Here is a 23,876-nt window from a genome sequence, read left to right on the forward strand (position 1 = left end):
TCGGCGATGTGTCGTCAAGGGTACTACGTGCATCTATTCTTCGACGAGGCTTCATGACCATGCTAGTACTACTAGCCCTCCCAGCAGTAGCAGAACCGCTGCAAGCATCGTTGATACTCGAACAAATGCAATGACTTTATCAAGAAACATTCAGAAGCACTCTTTAACATTAAATTATCAAAATGACGGACGACAACAACCTTTCTTACAATCTGACCAGTACTTCTTTGACAACAACTACGCTACCCAGTCAATGCAGTTCTTTCTATTACCTGCCACCTGGACCGTGGCGGACAGTACTGAGAAGGACAGAAATCGTACTCACCGTTCCGTGCCTCAGCTCAATAGTATGGTGCATGAGGTGCAGTGTTGGGTAAAGCAGTGGACCGAGGAAGGGAGTAATATGTTTGTGCATAAGAGACTTTATCAATCTCATGAGAACAACATCGGCAGTGCTGGTGATGGAAGAGGAGGAAAATTGCATATGCCGAGATGTATACAAGATGCATATGTGACGTGTGCGACTTATTTTGCGTCGACGGACAGGAATAAGGAGATGAGACTGGGCATTGTCGAAGACAGAGTTGCAACATTGTTGGATGAAGAGGGTGATCCAGATGACCGTGGAATTGAGACTGGAGATGATGAACAGTTTGATGATCCATTCTCGACCGCGACATTGAGAGTAGGCAACGAAGGACAAACGGGAGGAAAGCTGAGCAAACCCCGAAGTGTCCTAGACCATCTTGCCCGCGTCCAAGCACTGCTAATCTATCAAATAATCCGACTCTTCGACGGTGATCCACGATCAAGAATAATGGCCGAATCCCTAATCCCTGTGCTGAGCCACTGGTGCAAACAAATGCTCGACAGCGCGTTGCTGTCTAGTCAATACGTCAATTCAGCCATATCATCCACCAACGCTAAAACCAAAGCCAACATTGAAAAGAAACTCAACTCGGACTGGAATGCATGGATTCTCGCCGAGAGTGTACGGCGCACATGGCTTGTCGCTGGACACATGCAATGCATCTATCAACTACTGAGTTATGGCATCACCGCCTGTCCCGGCGGATTAATGTTCACTACTCGCGCGGGACTATGGCAAGCCGAGTCGGCATATGAATGGTGGGCAAAATGTAAGGGCAAGGATGCTCTATTCTGTCCCAGTTTGGAGTCCGGCAAATACTTGTTGAAGCCTGGGGTAGCGGATGATGTGGATGATTTTGGAAGGTTTGTGTTGAAGATCATTGAGGGGGAGGAGAGGGTAAATAAGTGGTTGCCAATTTCTTAGTATTCAGCTTATACAAAGTCATGGTATTCATGTTAGAGACCCTCGAGCGCACACATGTAGATAAAATGACAGACAAGATACAGCAGAGACTAGGGGGCTACGTCCTGGTAAACTCGTGGTACCAATTATTGGTTGAACTGGAAGACACCTAGGTTCGTCATGGCCTTGAACTGAGACTCAAGAAAAGAATTCTGTATCATTTAATCCTACACTGACAATTGATAATCAAGAGATCTCAAAATTATGTGGGTAAGTTATGCTGTCACCGATCCAACGTACACATTATAGTTATACGTCTCACATGTATTAACAATACTCAACCCACCAGTACCATTGAGAATCGTTTGTCCATCCCGACTAAGCACAAAACTTTGCTCACCAACACCCATCGTCACATTCGACGTCGTGATACCAGCAGGCACATCAATGCTAACTAGTGCGTTCCCACCACTCGTAACAGTCAAAGTAGCGGCTTCTTTCAACATAGTCGCCACAAAAATGCTGTCAGAGAGTAAATTAATCCCATTCGGAGCTGGTAGAGTGTCGTTGGTACATGTGACTCCCTTGGGCGTAGGGCGGTACCAGTATACTATTTCCTCAGTATCGATGGTTGGTGCTGACGCGCCGGATTTGTAGGCTTGTATGTAGGGCTTGTAGAGGTCGCGCCAGGCGTCATGTGGGAATCCAGAAGCCCATTCAGAAGAGCCATCGTCTGAGTGGGCTGCTGAGTAAGGGCCGATGTAGTGGGATTCACCGTAATCTTGTAACATCAGGTCAACTCAATAAGCCTTTCGAAAGATATCCGTAGTTTCAAACTTACCATTCCATGTGATAATCTCGACAAGATCTGGTTGCATTGACAATATCTCATCCCAGCGGCGGGTGGGGAGGTCCTCGCAGATAAATACCCAATTCTTAGTATTGAAATGGGTAGAGAACCAAGGCGAAACAGCTGATAAACGTTAATATTGAAGCATCTCGGAAGTATTGTAATCAATACGTACGAGCCATATATGTAGCATTTCCCAAATCTGAGATATATCTATCATCCCAGATGGTTGTCACAGGCCCCGAGATGATACTATTCCCCCCATCAGTCGGCCACGCATACCACGAAAATGCTCCGTCCACACTCCGTTGAGCATCACTCGACCATTCAGCCGGATCCTGCAAATTCGGCAAGGCCCAGATAGAATGATTTGTCCCAGCTTTGACGGGCGTCCAATCGAAACTATCACCGACAAATGTGCTAACAACCGCAGCATCATTGTATTGCATCTGAGCCGCATGGCCCGCATAAGTCTGCATGTACTGTGTAATATTCGCAGTGTCTCCATTTGTCCAGTAGGCAAAGTCAAAGGAAATAAAGACTTTGAAACCGACTTCTTCAGCGGCTTGGTAGGCCAGCGCTAGTTGGGTAGGGGTGTAGCTGTCAACGCTGGCGCAGTTGAGTGCAAATGCGTCGATTCCGATGTCCATTGCTGTGGTCATGTCGGATTTCCAGTCATCTAAAGTGTACTTTTCGACGATGCCGACCTGTTATCTGATGTAAGTTTGGCTGGATTTGTGGAAGGGATATGATCTTAATACTGACCATAAAATGCGCAAATACATATTTCGATGCTGATGTCTGGCGCCTGATGTTTCTTGGTAAAGTTGAAGCATTGCATATGGGAAATGCAGATGCGAGAACGGCAGCTACCTGAACGAGCGGTTTGAGGTGCATGTTCACTATATACGGTCAGATATGCTGAATCCAGAGGTTATACGTAGCTCTATTGAAATCAAAATAGTCGACCCAATGCCATATATTATATATTTGAAGTTTGGAAGACAGCTAGTCCTTAATCTTTGCTGTATGATACCCATTCATTCCATCGTCAAGATTATGTCTGACCTCAACTGCAACGTCACCCCCAACTTTACCCCAGAAGACAACATCTCTACACAATTAAGTCCAGCGAGAGATTTAGCGAGCACATTCAACAATCCAACGATTGCAACCATGTGTTTATGGATGTACATGGATATGCCCTCATGTTTTTGCCAGATTTGTCGCGTGATTGGTACGTTTGCGGCCAAATGCCATGCGCCCGTCTTGGGTTGCATCAAGTCAGCAACATGACCCTGTGAAGATCGTCGCGATGTCAGGTCTCAGGTTGTTACAGTATTTCCATGTCGAGCATACCAACAGATGTAGTCCTTACTTATGTATGACTGACCTAGTCACGGAATGAGATTTACTAGCTCACTCACAACAATCCGAACAGGTTCTTGGTTCCGGAAAACTAGAAGTGAGGGCTTCCATTTAAGGACGACGAAGTATGAAACAAAATGACCATGGTCAGATCGGATCTGTTTTTTACATAACTCTAGGAGGCTGAGTCCCCCGAATATTATTAAAAATATTAATAGTATAATCAAAGTCTATCTCGACCTCAGTTTTTCTCTATTCAGGCGTTCGAGACTTTGTATTTGCACAGCCCACGGGTTGTAATTAGGGCTAGCCAAAATACTTCCAACCCAAAATATTTTATAAGAAAATGGAGTCCACGTACTTATCTATATTATTTCAGCTCTGTTTGTCTACTTTTTCAGACATTGGTTACAAACATTGCCATGCAATCTGGCTTTTCAGTTTATTCATAAGCCGCAATCCAGACTGAGATTTCCTAGGGCCTAACTCATCGCTTTGCTGGTTACATGTAATAAGTTGTCAGGGATTCTAAATTAAGAAAGAATTCGAAAAGTAAACTAATACCGTAGTCTTATGTATTATACATAAATTGGAATGCAATAGTTGCAGCATGCACGGCTGATTATCGGGGCTTCCGAAATGAATGGTATTAGTAATAGTTCAAAGATTAGGACTTTGCCATATTACTGGCCAACAAATATATACCCTGGCCTTTTTTTCAGACTAAAAACGATCTAAAAGAGTTCGACATATAGGCTTTTAAAATGATTCAGAACAACTCGACCTCAAGCTAAAAGCGCGTGATAGATAGAATACTCTACCACCTTACAAAAGCCAAGATGGCGGCTAACAAGATTCACTATGGAAAGATCGCTATACCTTCGCAGCCCGCGACGCCAATCCACTACACCTTTGTCCCAGGAAGTGGTCAACTAAAGAACGGACTTGAACCTCCTCTGGTCGTATTTCTGAGCGGCCTGACGGACCCCCGAAAGATATGGACACCAATGTTACGCGTCATTAAGGAGGATGGTTGGGTTCAGGGCATCTTTCAACCTGCAATGCTCCTGTATGACCGTTTCGGCTCCGGAGAAACAGCGGAAATCCCCGCCACAGAGATACACGATGCGATGGACGCAACGAACGATCTACGGAACTTGATAGTCGGTGTCAGTGAGAAACATCTCAAGATAGTACCGAATGAGATCGACAGCTTGCCGATTATCTTTGTCGCCCTCTCCTTTGGAGGAGTTATCGCAGAGCTCTATGCTAAAAAATATCCAAGCACGGTGATAGGGTTACTGTTGCTAGACCCGGCCCCCACCGACACTGATGGAGAGAGTTGGCTTCCCAATCCAGATGCGCCGGACTTCAAACCTGAAACACTTCCGGATGGTGTTACAACAATCATGCTTCGTAAAGCGAGGGCACAGCATCGAGCTAGCCCTTATAACCCTAATACGCCGAACAAAGAAGGTATAAAATGGGACAACCTATCGACCTACATACCTGAGGTTGGAAGACCACAGCTGATGGGTCCTTGGAAGAAAATGCCTCTTCTGACGATCATGACACATGATCCTGTACCTTTTGCTGAGCAGGTGGACAAAGTACGTGTATCTACTTCATAGCGCAGACGTCTATTTGCTAACGCCGACCAGCTCACTGGGATACCAGCACTGTTAACATTGACTTATAATTCTCCAAAGTGGTTCATCTATCTTGAGAAACTAGCAAATTTGGTACCGTCGCATCTCCGAAAGGGTCCCATCGTGGCGAAAGGAAGTGGGCATTTTATACCATTGGAACAGCCTAGGCTCGTAGCTACGGAGCTCAAGGAACTCATTAAGAAGTTGCAGGCTGTGCGGAATAGTAATCTGTGATAGTCGTGGATACTAAATAATTGGTGTTCAAAACCTCAAGCTCTAAGGAAAGACTATCTGGGAAGTCTCAAGGTGTGCCTGTATGTATCTAAGTAGAAGTTGAAGTTATAATAAATGAAATTATTTTCACAGCTATAGATTATATTACACATGTATGATTCATTCCACAAGACGTTAAACTAGAAGAAACAACCATTATAAAACATCAAACACAGGAAGAACTCCTCGCTCCAGATGTTGTCTATCATAAAATTCCATGTCTAGCTATCATAACCCGCCCACGAATTTAGAAATCAAGATGGTACTTCTGAAACAGGGGATGTGTTTGACTAGAAATTGCAAGGGTCGTGGATTTCCTTTGAAGTCACTGGGTAAGAACCGCCAGATGCATGAACTTCCCTTGATCCTGGTGTCCCACCGTGAGGTCAAAGTTGGATGGAACGCCAATAAATTGTATTGCGCCAGAAGTTAGATTGCATAAAAAGGAAATGATGTTTTCTGCTTCCGTTTTGGGCATTTTTACACTGGTCTTGGTCACTGTGGAGGTCTCTTCCAGCTCCTGTGACGAAACGAGCGCCGCATATGGTAGGAATCTAGTTATACTCATGATACCAGAAAATGCACCAGTTCCTTCCTCCCCGTGAAGTCGTTGGTGTTCTTGTAGAAGGGAGGGATATTTGATCAGCTGTAGGCTCATAAGTCATGACGGCCATGAGATGTTCTTGAAGGTTGTTGCCAACGTTTGGTAGTTGTACAATGCATCTTAGTCCGGCTGTATGCAAGACTTTGGGATCTCCAATTCCTGGAAGTTCCAGCAGCCGAGGGCCTTAGATTGAGTTTGCCGAGAGGGAGACTTCCTTCGTTGCAAGAACGTGATGGATTGTCCCTCCGTGATGGAATCCGACACCCTGTAGTAGCGGTTGTCGGATCTAGTAACACTTTTGTCACCGTTGCTTCAGTCAAAACCTTGAGGTTCTCGCGCTAAATATTGGGTTGCAGGTGACTTGTAGCAGCATAGTTCCTAGTGACCCTACTATCGTCACGCACGATCGTTAAAAGTGTACACTAGAAACCAACGTGATCTCCACTCCAGGGATATTTAGGTCGAGGGACACCAGACATCTCATCGAACGCTTCCATAATTGAGTCCTTGACCGGTATTCTTCATGGACAGGAAGTCTTGATTGGGCCAGAATGGCCATGAAAGACAGGATCCTGGCTGTAAAAGTTCGGTTTGTTGGACGCCCGCTTTCCGTTTTCTTGGTGCAGCTTCTCGCTTTTACGGTAATAATGGGCAACATCACCCCATGACCAGCCATCGCTCCCGAGTTGTCCCCAGTAATTGATGTCTTTGGCGGAAGATCTGCAGTAGGCTAGGAAGTTGATACCGCTGGAGCCTCCATACTCGGGGTTACGGCATAATTAACGGGTTTACAGCTTAAACCGAGCGGTTCCGTTCAGCTTAGCTTCGTAGTACTTACATACAGAGGCTGAGTACGAGTACGAACATTGAAGTATATCCGCGATTTCCGGATATCCACTAGGTATTCACCCGTTAACAGAAAACCCGTCGCAGTTTATTTATTACTCGGCTCCCCTTCCTGGTGAATGTTGATTTAGTAAGTATAAGGATCGACTTATCCATCGCATCCACACCCCGGGCACTGGTTTTGGATGCTGGATAGGATAGATGCATGGACTATGAATGCAGGTGCGGCCGCTTGCACGGAGTACCAGTACTTTGAGCCCTGTATCCTTCATCATAAGCCAATGAAGATCAAAGTCGATCTATTTTTTGTTAGGGCTGTCTGTGGTGGGGCGTTGGACAGCCGGTGCGGCCGCTAGCGCGAAACTTAACTAAACAACCTTAAATCGACCACGCTAAGCCGCTACCTACGGTAGGTATGGGAGACGCAGACTAGTGCTATCTAGATGTGCCACATATCGCGAAATAACACCCACCCAAAAAGGGAAAATGCGGTCGAGATAGTAGATTTTTTTTTAATTAAGAATCAGTTGATTAATGAATATCCGGGTCAATCGCGGCATGACCATTACTTAGCCACGGGTCTAGGATTATCCCTTTGTTCGAAAGAAACCTCAATTTGATAATTTTGTCTAATCGTCTGAACACAAACGTCTCTCCCTATGTAGATATCTATAACAGTACTAGGTCGTCAAATATTACTTGTCATGTTCTTGAACCTACCCTCCTCTCCAATAGATCTCATCTCCAATTTTGTCCGTAATCAGAGATCGACCTAAAAGTGATATGACCTGATTTCTTGCCCGAAATGATTATATCTTTCAGAAGACCTTGAGCGCTTCGACTGCATGTGGCCACGATTGCCTAGGATCGGTCTTGGGAGCATGCCTCGCCTAGATACAACATATCTCCAAGATTAAACACAGCCTTGACCACAACCCATAGGAAGCCTTCGTTGTCAAAAGTGGTTTCCCAGCTTGATTAAACGTAGAAATTTGCATGAGAACCGTACAAAGAAGGCTCAAAAGTGCTGGGTGTAGCTTTCGTGACGGTCATTCAGCCGATGCAATGTGATCGCCATCAAATGCAACGACAAGAATTGCGATGATTGGTGATGAAGGGATCAGAAAGCTGACGTCGTGAACAAAACTAAAGATAGTATCAGATCGCGTTCCGTACACGTTATTCGGCACGACGAGAAGATCTATTAAGATATATACACCGTCAACTTTGTTTCAAGAAGAACCAACTTTTTTTATCAGCAGCGGAAACGTACAGGAGCGAAAAAGACGTCGGTCTTAGTCTAAAAGATTGCGTCAAACCCTATTTACATCAATGTCCATCATGTGGATATTCTATTCGAACTGTCTTTTATGAACGTCACTACAGTTTAACTTAATTGAGTAAACCGCTATTCTTATGAACCGTCTTATCCAGATTATGTTGAGCCTATATTTGCAATTCTTCGAAGGGGGCTACCTGCCCAGATAGGGTTTATCCCACGAATGTTGGGAAATCTACAAATTTAGGACTATTGTCTCTTGGTGTTCGAGATAAATTATCTTCTGATCATATAGCACACAAAGAAATAAATACACTATCGGCACCAGGACACCAAGTTAACCACCAGTCGCTTGACATTATACGCTACTTCCGCTCCTCATGTAGCACCCGTGTCCGATTTGTAGTTCATTTGAAAGGCCGCAATCATCTCATCACCTACAGATATGTCCACTGTTCTCATGATGAGCACCTCCAAGCAGAGTACGAAGCAATTTCATTGTCAAATACCTTACATTGCCTAGTAGTGGACGAGATTGCCATAGTCAAGAGGGCCCAGGTCAAGAATATTGTATTGATCGTTGTGGCTGGCTGGCAGCTGCTTGCAAATCTTTCCCCGGTTAGACAGGTATCCAGTCTCGCGCTTGAATATGCAACATCCCATCCTCAGATCGATGGCGGAGATGAAATAACAAACTTTTTGTGCCTCAACTGATCAAGGACTGGCTATAATGGAGCCATACAACGAGCTTAAAAGCATACGATCGTTATGCTCGATCCACTACAGGTTGTTTCAGCGTTGGAAACGAGTTGACAATGACAGATATTGTGCTAGTTCCTGCAGTTGAGAATTGGATTAGAGACGACTGGAAACTGAAACCGGACGTGCTGAAGAGAGAGTATCCCACAGTCCATCGCATCTATGAGAATTGTAGGGAACTCGATGCATACAAAAATGCCCATTGGACTACTCAGCCGGATACCAACGTGGGTGCAGCTAATCCAGTCTTTGTCATCGGCGGTGCGGCTATGGCAAAATGACTTCCTACCCAGGGCAATGACAAGGAATGTATGCCGGGATAGGTAATCGGTTTCCAGTCAACATACTACAGAGCAATGTCTTCGTGTAAATTTGGGGACTTCGATGACAGGAAGTGGCTCTTCACATCAAAGAAAATATCATTTGAAAATATACTCATGAAAATAACATACATCTGTCCTACATTCTTTTGGGTCAGTCATCACTAGCCTCTGCAGCCAAGTATCTGCCTATCGAAGCCACCCATTGAACTGGAGTTTCGCCATCGGTTTCTCCCGCCAATCCATACTCCCAGCCATAAACACCACCAAAGTGCTCATATTTGGCCTTGAGGCTAGTAATCGTTGATGACAATACAGAAGTCGGCTGCCATGAATAACCAGCAGTAGCAGAAGTAAGTACTCCCAAAACAATTCGACTCGGATCCCAGCCCGCACTGATAACAGTATCATATGAATCAGTTGTAGCAGCACTGCCCCAGCCATCATAAAACTGAGTGTTGTACCAATTGAACAACTTTCCGTTGGGTCGTTCTGAGCTGATGGCTACTTGATCAAGTGCAGGCCAGCTTACATTATCCAGGTTTCCGCCGTTGGACATGGATAGAGCCACAGGCGCAGCGGTCAGAATGAAATCACTGCCCATGTCGGCATCAAGTTGTTGAGCGAGTCTGAGGAGAACGGATTCTGAGACGTTCTCCTCGACATCCATGTCGAAGCCGTCCAGGTTGTGGTTTTTAAGAATGGATAAGATGATGGGGTAGTAAGTGTCGAACTGCATCGTTTCAGTACACTCTATAGCACAACTTTTTCTCCAAAAAAGAATAAATAGACTTACGTCATTTTGCAGATTAGCATAGCTGCCTCGAGCAGCACCGCCCATCATCAACATAACCTTCACTCCCGCAGCCTGAAGAGATGATACCATCGGCCACAAGGGGTCCCAATACGCAGACTCAATATCATTGTCATTCAGATGAATTTGCGTCGGATTGTCTAAATGCAATGACGCCAGGATCAAATGTGTGAGACCGGTGTTTTGAGTCACGAGATCAGTCAGGTTGAACCAGTTACCACTCCGGTCTGTGAAAGTTTGGACATATTGTACATTCCGAAGAGCCGCGCCGTCGTCTAATCTCCTAGTCAAAGGGAAACTTAGCACGGATTGAGACAAAGCCAATACAGCTATGAGCGAGGATGCTAGGTTGTGAAGCATTTTGGCTACTGATATATATATATATATATATGACTTTCAGGTCTCAGAAAAAATTTGCGGAGAATTATTGTTCGGGACCCCCAACAACCTGCAAATGACAGCGAAAAACAAACTTTATGTACCAAATTTCAATCACCAGAGACTACAACCTCACATGAGTATCCGCATATATTTGACAGGATTACTTTACTCCGTATAGCTAACCATCCTATATATAGTAGTTATAGTGCATGGAATACTATACAATACGCGTCCCACTCGGATTCTCATATACTCTTCAAAAGATGACTGAACTAACGGCCGATACTCCACCAACTAATGAAATATGGCTTCAAGAATTTACTCAATTAGGCGCGGCCAGATATCGTCAGGAAGAGGAGTCGTGGTAGAGTATCATCGGCAAAAATACTCTATGCTAACAGAGTGATATCGCTCCTAACAGCCAAGAAATTTAACATCATTCAGAGGGGAAGAGTAGCCAATTAGGGCTAAATTTAGGATGCTTCCTCCATGTCAGCTGGGGACTTTATTGGCTCTCGGGTTTAAGGGATCAGCCACAAGCTTACTACATACGTACTATTAGCAAGCCTCCCCATAAATCCGTCGCGAACATCCGATGTGTGACCTCCGGTGAATTGCCCATATAATAGTTACTTATAAGCATTTTTTTTTCTTGGCTGGGGGTCAGATGGTCGGTCTTGGACTCTGAATGGGGTTAGGCTTAAATGGTGGAGTGAATATTACTCCGTCGCAGCGTGTGAGTTATGAACAAAATCAACACATGATTAATAATTATGGATCGAAAAAGTGTATGTTATTGATGGAGATGTAGCAATTAGCTGATTCTACAATGTTTGTGTAACACACATTATTGTGACTTTTTCATATCAATCTAACAGATGTGAAAGTCTCGACCATCTAGATGATCCTAATGAGGGGGTATCGCGGGAGTCCTCGGGCACAGTGCAGGGATAATCAAAGTCTATCCTACGGAGGCAACGGTATTCTTATCATGCCCTAAGACTTTAGATAGCAGATATGCTCTAGGGAGTAACGCAGCGGTGAACTTGGATCTTCAAGAGTTTCCATTTGCAGGGTGGTACTCCGAAGCCTTGGTACCGGTAGTGGATATTTCCCACCTATATAGTCAATGCATTCTCAAGTATAGTCAGCTATAGCTCTGACCTATTATAAACAGCGCTATTTCACTGAAGATACCCAAGATGTTGAACACAGGTTGTCTGCATTATACGTTTTGACCCAGGCTACCCCTACGGCTTCTCATCATAGCAGCCTGTCTTTCTCTTAAAATCCTTATCATAGCTTCGTAAACCTCCTGAGCAGTAGCATCGTGCGGAATATCGTTGGCCTCCAGATCATTAACCGGAATACGCGAGAATCCGCGATAATGCGGAGATGGCTCGCGAGCAAACCCATTGGGTATATCTAGATTGGGACAACGATCCCTCCCAGCACCAACAAAGGGATCAAAGCCCGGCGCAGGCTTCCAAACCACTGTCTTGACATAGTAATCAATCTCGTTTGGTCTTGATTCATCCCTAATCCACCGCGAATTTCCGAGGGTTGAAGATCCGGTCCATCGAGATATGATTATATCCTCTTTGTTGGCTCTGAGAACCATTCCATCTGCTCGTCGAAAGAACCACTCTTGCGTTGCTAGGTCTGTGATAAAGTCCACCTCAGTTTTGCGGCGGTCGATCATCTCAAAGTCCATGCTGATTGTGGAGACTGATGCTGGAAATCGTACGGTATTCACCCACCGTGAATCAATATGTATTGGTCTGTTGTCTTCCCAGTACCAGAAGTCCGTATATCGAAGCGTGATTGTTACATGCTTGGGCTGAAATCCATCAAGATCAAGGATCTCCTGTAACCTGCGTGATTCCTCCAATGCCCACAGTTGAGCAAATACCCGGATATTGTGAATCTGTGGGATATCCATTCCATCTTGATTCCGCGCAAAGTCTCTCAACGTGATCAGGTATTCTTTCATCCGTTTCACCGTGACATGTTTGCGTGGTGCTCTCCCTTGATGAGTCAGAAAGAAACAGTGCTCTGCGAGCGCAAATGGTAGAAACCATGTTTCTTGGAAAACTCTTTTGCAGGAACGTAACAACTCAGTTTCTGTGCGTCGTTTTGCTTGGTAGTCAGGGCGGTACCAATATGTATTGCGGCCAAAGGCCTCGTGGGCAGTGTCTTCGTAATCAGTGAGAGCGTAGATGAAAATGAGAGATCGAATTTCTGCGGGAAGCATTGAGAATAACGGGGATTCATGTTGCAGGTTGATATTCCTCCGCAAGTTGAGAGAAGGAGCTGTCAGGAGGGATTCTGGTAGGGCTGTTAGCCTGTAACTACCGTAGGTATCTGCCTAGCTTGATCAATGGTTGGATTCATACCATCCATTGCGGGCAACTGTTCCAGGACTGAAAGTCTCTCTATCCAAACCTCAATGCGCAGGATTTATCTAGCTATCGACAACGCAGTTATTTTGAAGCAATGCGTTTTCTGAAGAACTTTGATGTAAATAAGGACGAGTGTTGAATTTAAGAAAAACGCTGAGATCGATGAAGCTGTCGAAATACCCCACACTAGCTGGAGCCTAATTTCTCTGCCTCTTTTATCCTCTCGTCCTATCATAGTCATAGGCTCTACTAATCCATTTTTAGTGTTCTGTTGCCTAGAGCTCAGGAACATTACATTACGCATTAGGACAGCGTCTGGCTCCACTGCTAGTACGTATATGATTATGTTGCCGAGCTATATATACATCATACTACATGTGTGATCCTTTTTGGCAGACGGTTCCAACAAAACACTCAATCTTCAACATTGAATTATCTGAAACTGGGCAGGATATTTCTATCGACTTTTGAGTACAGTAGAACATGTGTAAATTAGCGCCAGTTAACTCAACTTTCGAATGCCGTTGATTATTCGTGTCTAGAAATGTAAAAAGCATCTTTATTTTTGGTCATAATTGTGTTATGCGGGAGTTTCCAGTCGCTTTGTATAGGATCACCCGTGGAGGCCTGCGCCCTATCTCCTTTCCTTCATCATACACGTTACCATGCCACAAACAATCTTCTGAGCAACATATCAAGGTTTGAGCCCGCGAACCAGCGAGTTAGGAACCCCAGAAGCAGTCATCGCTTTGTTGCTTGTTACCAGGACTCTGGGACAATTATGGTTGACGGCTGATTGGAGCCTGTTAGGCTAACAACGATGATGATGAATTGAGTAATCCACGCGACGATAAAAGAGGCTCTTCTTCCCCCTCAGCTTGAAAATCTTTTTCCCTCTGCTATCTTTTCAACTCACTCAAGTATATCTTTTTTGTTTAGGAACACCGCCTCACTTCGCCTGATCCTATTGCCCAGCTATACCATGTTACACTAGATCATCAAAGTGTGCACGCAACTTTATGGTCCAGGTAATCTATCATATATTACACTGCTCTCTCGAGTGAATAAAAAAAGGATCACTGGAAGGAGAGGTCAAAATGGCAAATGCAGAAGCCCACGAGCCTGGTCGCGCTGAGCTAATCAAAGAAATCGCTGATATCCTCTACTGGGCAGATGATTTTACATATTCATCTGCCTTGTGGGCGTTTCTATGGCTGTCCGACATGTCTTGTCTTGAAAAACTAAAGCGAAGACTCGCTCAAGACCGAATCATTAACGAATTTTGTAATTTGACGATAGACGTGATATTGCCATGTAAGCTGTCCTTCCTGGTCATGGTCTATTTCACCAAGCTAAAGAGAATTTAGGGCTTGGGAAAGAGAAAACTCAATTGTCTGGGGCCACCACTCATTATGGATCTGCTGTTAGTACTCCTACTGAACCTGGATCCAGAAAAAGACGAAAGATATCAGGGGATACTAGGCAAACTGCGGAGACAAAATTTCCCAAGGACGAATTGAGAGTTTCCGAACAGCGAAAGTTGGTCCGTATTCTTGACTCGATAAACTATCGTCGTAGACTAACATGATACCACCCTGACAGACTCTCTTACGTGACGGGCGCTGTATCATCACGTCGCTTAAGAACTGGGAGCGTTCTCGAAAATAGCCACATCTACCCAGATTCTATGGGGCCACTTGAGAAAAGACAAGCATTCTGGGAGCGACTCGAGCTCTTTTGGCCGAAGGAAAAAGTTGATCAGTGGCGCAGGATTCTCGATACTCCCGAAGGCACCGGGAGCCTAGTAAACACGCTGACGATGAATACCTTGGCCCACAAAGCCTGGGGTGAAGCCCTGTTTGCGCTGAAGCATGTCAAAACCAGTGCTAGGGAGGATAAAATACATCTCCAGTTTTACTGGTTGAAACCTCAGAAAGATATTCCTACTTCGCTGACCAAGGATGACTTCTTAAAGAGGCCATGTCTTCCATCAGACGAATGTTCAGGGGAAGATCTTTTGAACTTTCACAATGTCAAGACGTTGCAACCTATCAGATCAGGTGATGTTATTACCATGGGATCGTATTTTCCGAGTGTGAAGCCTCTTCCTTCAAAAGAGCTCATCGAGTTGCAATGGTATCTGCATCGCATTGTGGCCCTATCAGCAGCAGCTACTGAAGATGAGCTCAAACCACCGGAAGAGTATTACTACGAATCTGATACCTCTGATTCTCTATATGAGTATAGTTGAGCGATTATTTGGAATCTGGAGGAGGAATGGGTATTGGGATCATTCTTCACACTGCAATTATACACACTGCATGATTCTATTGCCCATCTTGGTGGTTGACAAAAGTCCACAATGACAGATAATGCCCGAATGATCATAAAATGGTTGTGGATTTCCTGGTTTGCACCACCTTTTGTGGAATATCCCTGCGCCGGATATCATGTAAGACAACGGATAATGTAGGGATGGAGAATGTTTTTGGGCTCCCTGTTCAGCTAGCTAAATGAAATACTGCACAGTATCATCTAGTGTGCGCGCAGCCTTTTGGTCTGGTTGATATTATGTATGCATGGGTGTCCTTGAGAAATACTACTTGCTTATCGGATATGAGAGAAACCTTCCAACAAACGCAGAAACGCACTAACCCACAGAAAAAAAGTAATCAATTTCTGTAATGGAGCGAGGTTCGGGGGTCGGTGATTCTGCGCCTCGGATGTAGTGGCAGCAAGCGTAAGTAATAAAGTAAGGATATCAAGATAAAACGGATGTCATAGAAAACTAATAAGATGTAAAGAGTAGAACTATTAATATTGTCTTGGTTCCAAATCTGAGCCTGGTTGACACCACTGGACAGTGCATGAGGTAAGATTTTACAACACCAAGGAGCCCCCCGGAGTTCTTTGTTCTATGGGTTTCACGTCTTGGGTATGTCTTCATCCACCTGTGCTGTGGTGTCAATCGGGTTCGGGGTTGGAACCGTGATAATTTTCCTCTCAATTATACTACACCTCAATGACATTGTTGCAAAGAATAAAATACTAAGTATGACCTCCAGGACACATGACGACGCGTAGCTTGTTTGATTCATCAAGGAGTGATAATGTAGTCCGCGAACCAACGTTTACAGTCTCCATCCTCGAAACAGAACTAGCAACTGACCCAGAGTCCTCGCCAATGGTTATTAGAATAATGAGTTGCATAAATATGAGGAGATGCGGGGCTGGGCGTCACACGTCGATGAGAAAATTTACAGCTTTTCTCCCAACGTCACTCGTTTGCTTCTGTTTGCTTCTCTGCGCCCCGGGCGAGTCTCGCTGCCTGGAGCGGTCTACGAGAAAACTATTTAAGACTCGTCGACCCCCTTTCATTCATCTTTCCTTCATCTCTCATCTCTCCTTCATCTTCCAGCGCGTGTGGATACGACGGCTCTTCTGCTGAACCTCATTCTATCCCTCTCTCGTCACCTGGCCTCTGTTCTCGTAACAGAGGGAGCTCAGAAATTCATCGCCATTTCATCGCATCGCAACCAACTGACTACACCCCCAGGTAAAGATGCTGCCTGGCCTAGGCAAACAACCTCCATTTCCTGTTCCCCCCTTTGACTGATTCAACCCCTATCTCCTATCTTGTTTTCTTATTGCCTGATATTCTTGTCCCCTTTACCAACAGCCAAGGTGGTCTTTCATTGCTAACTTGGTCTTTCTTAGTTGTGAATCCCAAACATACCACCTCAATTAACACGTCAAAATGGCCGATTCAGAATTTGAGGAGTCAGGTCGTACTGAACTAATCCGGGACATCGCCGAAATTCTCTACCGGGACGAAGAACTCAAGCAGCCCTTGGCAGTGTGGGCCTTTATGTGGTTCTCGGACCTGTCATGCCTTCGGAAGATAAAAGAGCATCTCACTGAAGTCGGACGTTTGGATGTATTAGGACACTTGACTTCGGATGTGATCCTACCTTGTGAGTTCTTCCATCGGGTAATATACTACTGAAAAATGCTAAGATTTAAGGAATTAGGGCTTTACAAAGACACAGCACAAGTCAAGTCAGCACCAGCTACTCCAGTCAAATCTGTTGCTAGTACGCCCACCGGTAGGAAGTCCAGGGAATCAACAATCGCTCCGGCTGGCAACAATCCCAAGAAAAGGCGAATGGAAGCATTTGACGATACATCAGCCGTGGAATCAAGTTCTCCTGCTGCTTTTGCTTCCAGTATTCCCTCAAACCCCCCAACTCCACCAGTGGATCAAACAATCCCAAAAAAATGGCGAGACTCCGGATTGCGAAAGATGGTATGTGATCCTAACTCTTACCATATTTACAGAGGACTTATAAATCATGGCATTCCTACAGACACTCGAGCGAGATAAAAAATGCATTATTACACAGATCGAGAATTGGGCTGTACTGGAAAATGCCCATATTTATCCCAACTCACTCGGACCGACCGGATATAAGCTAGAGCTCTGGGACAGACTTCGTTTGTTTTGGTCAGAGGAGAAAGTGAACAAATGGGAGTCCCTTCTCGGCACCCTACAAGGAACTGAGAGTTTGTTAAATACTATTACAATGAATACTATGGTCCACAAAGCCTGGGGTCAAGCCCTGTTTGCGCTGAAGCACGTCAAAACCAATGCTACGGAGGATAAAGTGGATCTCGAGTTTTACTGGCTGAAACCTTACAAAAACGGTGGCCTTCAATTGAAGAAAGAGGACTTCACCAAGCCGCCAATGCTTCCATCTAATAAGCATCTGGTGAGAGCTTTCTGATATTTCATAATGTCCAGACGTCCCAACAGATCAAGTCAGGGGACATTATCACCATGAAATGCTATTATCCAACTGCATCTCCACTCCCCTCAAAAGCACTCATTGAGCTGCAGTGGTATCTGAACCGCATCGCATCGCTCACAGCCGCGGCTACTGACTTCGAACTCAAGCTATTGTCCGATGACGATGATGATGATGACGGCTTTGACTATCGCGCGATTCTAGCAAGCTCACAGACTACGTCGACGAAGATCTTCTCCAGTCAGCCAAATATCGACCATTCCTCAAGCATGACTAGAGATTCGTCTTCTGATGATGAATCTGACGACAAAGACGATCGCAATGTTCAACCTGCAGGAACTACCATGGATGTGACAGAGATTGAGCCCAGCACTGATTCATTCGACTGTTGAATGGAAAGATTCTCTCACCTAGTTCGATAACAATCAATGACCAACCATCCTCGCTTAGAATAGATGGTTTCATATTAGATCAACTGTGTATTAGAAATTGATCAATAAATGGCTATACCGCTCATAATTTCTGTAGTTACCCTTTTTAAAACTCTCGTGTCACTCTTGGTTCAGGCGTAAATAGTGGCCTGATTCCCATGTTAGTTAGTTCTTTTCTTCAGCTCACGTCTTGTTAGTTTTCTATGACATACGTTTTATACTGATATCCTTGCTCCTTTACACGTCAAATCTCAAATCTGCTTCTGCGTACCGTGTGCAAAACTGTTCGTTGAATCTCGAATTTACACTGATATCCTCGCTCCGTTACATAAGTGGGAAGATAGAACGCCGCATTATTTTCGCCGCTCCGTATTGATTTAATTGATATACTGAGCCGTTTTCTTGATCCGACAACAATGCCGAATAGCTCGTATAGTATCGTAAAGCGTGGAAGCTCCCCCAAAGAGGTGCTCTTCGAGTTTTCTTCTGGTCTTGACAAGTACTCCCAACCGTCGATGTTGACTGGCATATGCACGCCCTTTACCGTTAGCATACATGCCCGCTATTTTAAATGTCGTTGGCTGTAATTGTTATTTCAAGCGCCTGTCCTAGACGGGATTTGAACAGTAGACCCGGTCGAGTATTCAAGCCCTCCATGCTCATATTTCCTAGCCATCAATCATCGAGCTATATTCAAATATCAGACTTGTGGAAGGCATATTGAGGTTCCTGTCTTACATTCCAGCGGCAAGCGAGACTTCCATCGCCCTCTTTTTCAATGAATCAGACTCTGTCCTAATCGCGTCGTTGTTGACGACGGCGGCGGGCAGCAGAATGTCATTTCTGAATCGTATTCAATCTAGGACACATAGTTGTATGGCCCTGAGTATGGGCGTCTCTTTAATACGATTAGTATTGCCATACGGCGCATCTGCCAATGGCTGTCCTTCAATGCATGGCGACAATGGCCGTTCCAAAGATTATTTGCACAACCTCGTGGTCAATTTCGTGTCTTTGTATATTCTCCAATAACAATAATCAAATGCTAGTACAGAATAGTCACAAGCTACGGGGACAAGTTGCAGCAAAGACTGATGGTTATTGCTTGGTACATACGGTATCACTTGGGGCAAACCGCCCGTAACCCTAACTCAAGCACATCCACACCCATTCTTCCTTCCCCTGTTCAATCTTGATGTCGGCTCGGCCAATCATCGCCCGGTTAACTCAATGGTAGAGTGTCAGGCTTTTATTGCCTCCAATGAGAACCTGAAGGTGTAAGTTGATGCCTACGCAACTTCTGAACAGTATCAGATACTAACGTATAACAGTGCGGGTTCGACCCCCGCATCGGGCTATCAACTTCAATTCCTTTTTTTTTTGGGAATTGGGATATTTTTGCTCCCTCTGTAAGACCAACGTTATATTACTGCATTATGTGGTTGTTGTACATCTTCCATGAGCTAAATTAGTTGTCCGTCTGATGGATTTTTGGCGTTATGGTATTTATTCATTGGAAATCGCATCATTCAAATCAAAATACCTAGTGGATACATTATCTAGAAGACCGGACGGACTATCAATAAAATACAAAATGAATTAATTCTCGACCAGATACCGAGGTATCGACTAACTTTAATACAGGAATACAAGAATGGGGTTGGATATCTGTTGAGCACACTTCCCTCAGATGTTTTGCATGATCCCTGGGAGAATCTTTTCGAGTGTTGCCGATAACTCAGTCCAAAGTTTCTTCTGAGCCTCTGCTCCCTCTGCACTTCTTACCAACTCGGAAGTACTAAAAACAAGCAAGAATATTAACTTAAGCACTTGCATACGTATAGGCATCAAACTTACACAGCAACCTCGCAATCACTCAAGTACTGGCCATGGGTGTTTTCCCCGCCGGCTGCCGCATGAAGCAGTGTCCTGGCTCCTTCCTGTGCTGAACGGGCGACAAGCTTTCGGTACGGTCTGAAGAAAATATGAAATGTGAGGCTTGCGTGTCTCATCACTTCAGTCTTGACGAATCCCGGATTGGCAACGGAGACTGTGATGTTACCAGGTAACGCGGAGCTAGTGATTTGGTTTGCGAGCTCTCGGATCATGAGGAGTTGGACCATTTTGGAGACGAAGTATCTAAAAGTTCTTAGCACGAAAAGCATCTTGATTAAGCATATGGAAAGAATGTTACCTGTTCTTCATGTCTGCTCTGTCTTTGTTTGCTAGCTCCTCGAGAATGTTAGGGGCTTTTCGCTCCGGGAAGTCTGTCATGTAATGAACAAACGACCCGGTAAATGTCAAGACACACTCTTTTCCGTACCGAACTGACGTGTCCCGAAGCTTCGGAAGTAACAAAATGCTAAGAAGCATTGCGCTCACTGCATTGACGGTGATAGTAGACTCATTGTCTTCCGCAACCTCAAAGTCATACACAAGTATTCCTGCATTGTTGACGAGAATATCCAGCCTCTCCAGGCTTATTGCACGCTCAGCGAATAACTTGACGCTGTGATATTTGGTCAGATCCAAAGGCCACACTTCAGTAACTCCAATGCGACCTGGAGATTGTGTAATTGACCTGGCAGCTTGATCACCCTTTGTTGTGTTTCGAACCGCGAGGATGACTTTGGCGGCGTCTAAGGAGACAAAGTAACGGGCTGTTTCGAGACCTATTCCCACATTGGAACCAGTGACGATTATTGTTTGTCCAGTATATTGCTTTGTGGGAACGGGTAGCTTTACACAAAGCTGTGAGCGGAAAAATCCAGCAACATCCATGGCTAAGGACTTGAACGATGTGTATGGAGGACAATCACTGCTGTTGGCAATGGTGAAATACTACAACACAGTATAACACTGCTTCAGAGCGACTTGACTGAGATCAAAGAAGTGACTCTAGACGCCCTTTTATACCTGAGCCAAAGCTTGAAAATGTGAATAAGACTGTAGAATGTGTATGTACGTATATAGTAAATGAATATTCTTCTCTGATTGGTTGGGCATGGTCCTGGGGTTAGTCTTTTTAAAGTTTAGTAGCGAAAGCAACTTGCATAAGTGGGACACTTGACTCGAACTATGAACTTCTTGGCGAAAGCAGGCTGCAGCCGCCCTTCTTTTTATCTCCCATCCTCCCATCCTGGCATTGTTTCTGTCTTGATCCTGATGCAATGTGAACAAAATGGCGGCTGTTCAATTGGCTTCAATGCCTCAATTGGCTGAAGCGCGAAGCGAGGATGACGACTGGACCGGTCTGAAAGACAAATCGGAGAGGCGGAAAAGGCAAACTCGGCTCGCTTTACGAGCGCTTCGTATGTGATTTCCCACCCCTATATGCACGAATGTGACTCTGTATTGCACTGTCATGTTTTTACGAGCCATTAGGCTGACGTGTTACTTGATAGGCAAGCGCAAAGCTGCGCAACGTGCGGCAAAACTTGAAAGTGGCTCTGGGAATACCACGCTAGAAACCAGATACGATAAAGGCTTGGAGCAGAAATCTGACTTTGGTTTCGGGTCCAACATCGTTATTCCTTCTTATGTGACCAATAGTGGACGCCTTGTCCCTGAGCGATATCTATATCCGATTTCGCGGGACCATCTACTACCGCTTCTCGAGTACAACGTCTACCGAGCAAGTATCACCAATCTCCTCATAGTGGGCCACTTACATCTCATCCATGAAACTTGCGGATTCCGCGGTTCCATTATCATCTTTCCGAATCCTTACCAAGGGGTCAGCGTCCCGCCAACTCTAAGGCGAACCGCTCTTCAACAATCTGTCCCATATCCGGAATGGATTGACCTCATCCCATCTCCTCAGATGCGGGACAATGCTATTAAAACACAGCATTTGTTTACTAATAAGGAGCTTGCTGCTGATCTTCTGACCGGAATAATGGGCCAAGAAGATAGAAAGGACGCCGGAATTCTAGTATGGTCAGACCCGTGGGACCCGAGTAGCTGGGAACTTACCGAAGGATTTGTCAAGAAATGGGGCTTTTTAGTTCAAGGTTGTGACGATTTGGTTCTATCGACCAACTATTGGAGAAAGATCCGAGGAGAGAGACCATTGGTTTTGACGTTATAATTGGAGATCTATTTTAATACTAGCTGTAAGGGTTAGGGTCCTGGTCATCAGCGAATAATAGAGTCTTCGGTTTGGTATCCTTTGGCAGCGAATACACTGATGTTTCGAATCGTTTGGCAACGATGGCGTTTTATTTTTGTTAATTAATAACGCCATAGCCACATTTTAAGTGGCTGTGTTATATCATTAATCCAATTTTTCATGTGTTTGAAGTAAACAAGAATGTTTATGAGCCCACCAACCCTGACTTTCCTCCAACGTCTTTCAACCCAAATTCATCATCACCGAGGAATCATGGCAGCGCCTTAAGATCTGAACAAAGATGCGCCGAAATATCCCGACACGGTGGATACAGGAAAGTCACCAGCACCATCGAAGTCTCTATCTGATAGAATAAAGACTGCTTTCAAAACCGATACGGCGAATACATCAAACAGGAAAGATATTTCTATCCCAAAAGGTATCTTACCGACCGATTATAAAACATTCCTTATCCTGCAAGACTTTCTACAACCCCGGAGCACGATCACTCTCAAGGATGCGATAGACCGTCTTCTAGATGTTTTCCCTGACGGAGACATGCGCTTTATCAATAGCGTGTGTCTTGAACTCGCCGAGCAAATTCCATACAGCCACCCTTCTCAAGCCAAACTGGCCAGATTACTATGGGGTGTCGGAAGAAGCGAGACACGGATTGAGAGACTTAAGCGGAAGGTATATATATTCCAATGCCTATTTGAATATCGTCCTTACATATGATAACTAACCTTCAAAACAGAATACTCGGGACTGAGCGGGCTTCTTTCAAACTCTTCGAGAACACATTGTAGACGATAAACCCTGGCCAGAAGCTGATCCAGTTCGTTACGTCAACTTTCAAGCTTTTGAAGCTCATTTAAACGATACAGGAGTGTTCTTAGCCTCTCCTTACCGAGCATCACAAGCGATGAACAGTGCGTTTTCTGATGTGGAGGGTCACTCACAAGACACTCCCAGGATTTGCGACGCCTGGGTTCTCGGAGCAGCGCAGTGGATTTTATGGAATGGCCAGCAATTGTTCAAGCTTGTCAATTGGCGTGAGGAACTTGGTACGTCCTCAGCCCTGGTGGAGAGACATCGCGATGAGAACGGAAATCCAATTCCGAAAAAACATTGTTGGGATGATTGGAAGCGTGGATTTGAGCAGGTTGTTTCTTCTGGTGCTTATGGTGAGGAATGTGTTAATGTCTGTAAGAGGGTGGCAGAAATCATGAATACGTTGGAAAAGGAAATGATATTTTGGATTCCCTTGTGTTTGGTTATGTGTGGATCGATTGATTGCAAGTATGTTCTCTTGACAGCTGGTTTTTCTTTCCTCTCATGTTCTATCTACAAATTCAAGTAGCTAAGGAAATCTACCTCTTTCCACTGCAGATTACCTACATACTGATGTCCATGTTTGCCTGTGGGATACAGTATCAGGCAGAACTACATCGGGAGATAGCAGAGCTACGGGAGAAGCAGAAAGAAAGCTCCAAAACCGAAAGGACCGAGACGGATAATGATTACTGAGCAGATGTTAAGTCCAAGATACACTTAGGGTTTTCGGTGGCGGGTGGATGCCTGGGGAGTCTACCAAATGTCCATCACAATTGCAGGCTTCCCCTTCTATTCATGAGAAACGTAACAAAGTTCAAGTCTTACACAAGAATCACACCATCTCCTGATTACTAGGTAGTTACATCACATGAAT

At 44.8% G+C, this 23,876-nt stretch overlaps 9 protein-coding genes across 9 annotated transcripts; 5 read left to right on the forward strand and 4 right to left on the reverse strand.

The window, feature by feature from the left end:
- Nucleotides 1-130: 130 nt before the first annotated feature.
- Nucleotides 131-1,294, forward strand: EYB26_008986 (uncharacterized protein; the record flags this gene model as incomplete). The annotated part of the gene is made up of 1 exon (XM_054268237.1): nt 131-1,294. The coding sequence occupies one exon, from the start codon at nt 131-133 to the stop codon at nt 1,292-1,294; it is 1,164 nt and encodes a 387-aa protein (XP_054124212.1).
- A 254-nt stretch (nt 1,295-1,548) lies between these two features.
- On the reverse strand, nt 1,549-3,020 carry EYB26_008987 (uncharacterized protein; the record flags this gene model as incomplete). Its single annotated transcript, XM_054268238.1, has 4 exons — nt 1,549-2,054; nt 2,115-2,246; nt 2,299-2,830; nt 2,889-3,020. The coding sequence occupies 4 exons, from the start codon at nt 3,018-3,020 to the stop codon at nt 1,549-1,551; spliced, it is 1,302 nt and encodes a 433-aa protein (XP_054124213.1).
- Nucleotides 3,021-4,330: 1,310 nt separating this feature from the next.
- Nucleotides 4,331-5,374, forward strand: EYB26_008988 (uncharacterized protein; the record flags this gene model as incomplete). Its single annotated transcript, XM_054268239.1, has 2 exons — nt 4,331-5,101; nt 5,153-5,374. 2 exons carry the CDS (start codon nt 4,331-4,333, stop codon nt 5,372-5,374), a joined length of 993 nt encoding a protein of 330 aa, XP_054124214.1.
- A 4,001-nt stretch (nt 5,375-9,375) lies between these two features.
- EYB26_008989 (uncharacterized protein) lies at nt 9,376-10,395 on the reverse strand (the record flags this gene model as incomplete). Its single annotated transcript, XM_054268240.1, has 2 exons — nt 9,376-9,954; nt 10,018-10,395. 2 exons carry the CDS (start codon nt 10,393-10,395, stop codon nt 9,376-9,378), a joined length of 957 nt encoding a protein of 318 aa, XP_054124215.1.
- A 1,246-nt stretch (nt 10,396-11,641) lies between these two features.
- On the reverse strand, nt 11,642-12,819 carry EYB26_008990 (uncharacterized protein; the record flags this gene model as incomplete). Its single annotated transcript, XM_054268241.1, has 2 exons — nt 11,642-12,744; nt 12,813-12,819. The coding sequence occupies 2 exons, from the start codon at nt 12,817-12,819 to the stop codon at nt 11,642-11,644; spliced, it is 1,110 nt and encodes a 369-aa protein (XP_054124216.1).
- A 1,096-nt stretch (nt 12,820-13,915) lies between these two features.
- On the forward strand, nt 13,916-14,486 carry EYB26_008991 (uncharacterized protein; the record flags this gene model as incomplete). The annotated part of the gene is made up of 3 exons (XM_054268242.1): nt 13,916-14,132; nt 14,186-14,361; nt 14,421-14,486. The coding sequence occupies 3 exons, from the start codon at nt 13,916-13,918 to the stop codon at nt 14,484-14,486; spliced, it is 459 nt and encodes a 152-aa protein (XP_054124217.1).
- Nucleotides 14,487-14,505: 19 nt separating this feature from the next.
- EYB26_008992 (uncharacterized protein) lies at nt 14,506-15,069 on the forward strand (the record flags this gene model as incomplete). Its single annotated transcript, XM_054268243.1, has 1 exon — nt 14,506-15,069. The coding sequence occupies one exon, from the start codon at nt 14,506-14,508 to the stop codon at nt 15,067-15,069; it is 564 nt and encodes a 187-aa protein (XP_054124218.1).
- Nucleotides 15,070-19,740: 4,671 nt separating this feature from the next.
- EYB26_008993 (uncharacterized protein) lies at nt 19,741-20,835 on the reverse strand (the record flags this gene model as incomplete). The annotated part of the gene is made up of 3 exons (XM_054268244.1): nt 19,741-19,852; nt 19,912-20,193; nt 20,249-20,835. 3 exons carry the CDS (start codon nt 20,833-20,835, stop codon nt 19,741-19,743), a joined length of 981 nt encoding a protein of 326 aa, XP_054124219.1.
- Nucleotides 20,836-21,235: 400 nt separating this feature from the next.
- Nucleotides 21,236-22,144, forward strand: EYB26_008994 (uncharacterized protein; the record flags this gene model as incomplete). The annotated part of the gene is made up of 2 exons (XM_054268245.1): nt 21,236-21,365; nt 21,459-22,144. The coding sequence occupies 2 exons, from the start codon at nt 21,236-21,238 to the stop codon at nt 22,142-22,144; spliced, it is 816 nt and encodes a 271-aa protein (XP_054124220.1).
- Nucleotides 22,145-23,876: the final 1,732 nt, after the last annotated feature.

This window comes from Talaromyces marneffei, chromosome 7 (genome assembly GCF_009556855.1).
Source record: "Talaromyces marneffei chromosome 7, complete sequence".
Taxonomy (NCBI): Eukaryota; Fungi; Ascomycota; class Eurotiomycetes; order Eurotiales; family Trichocomaceae; genus Talaromyces; species Talaromyces marneffei.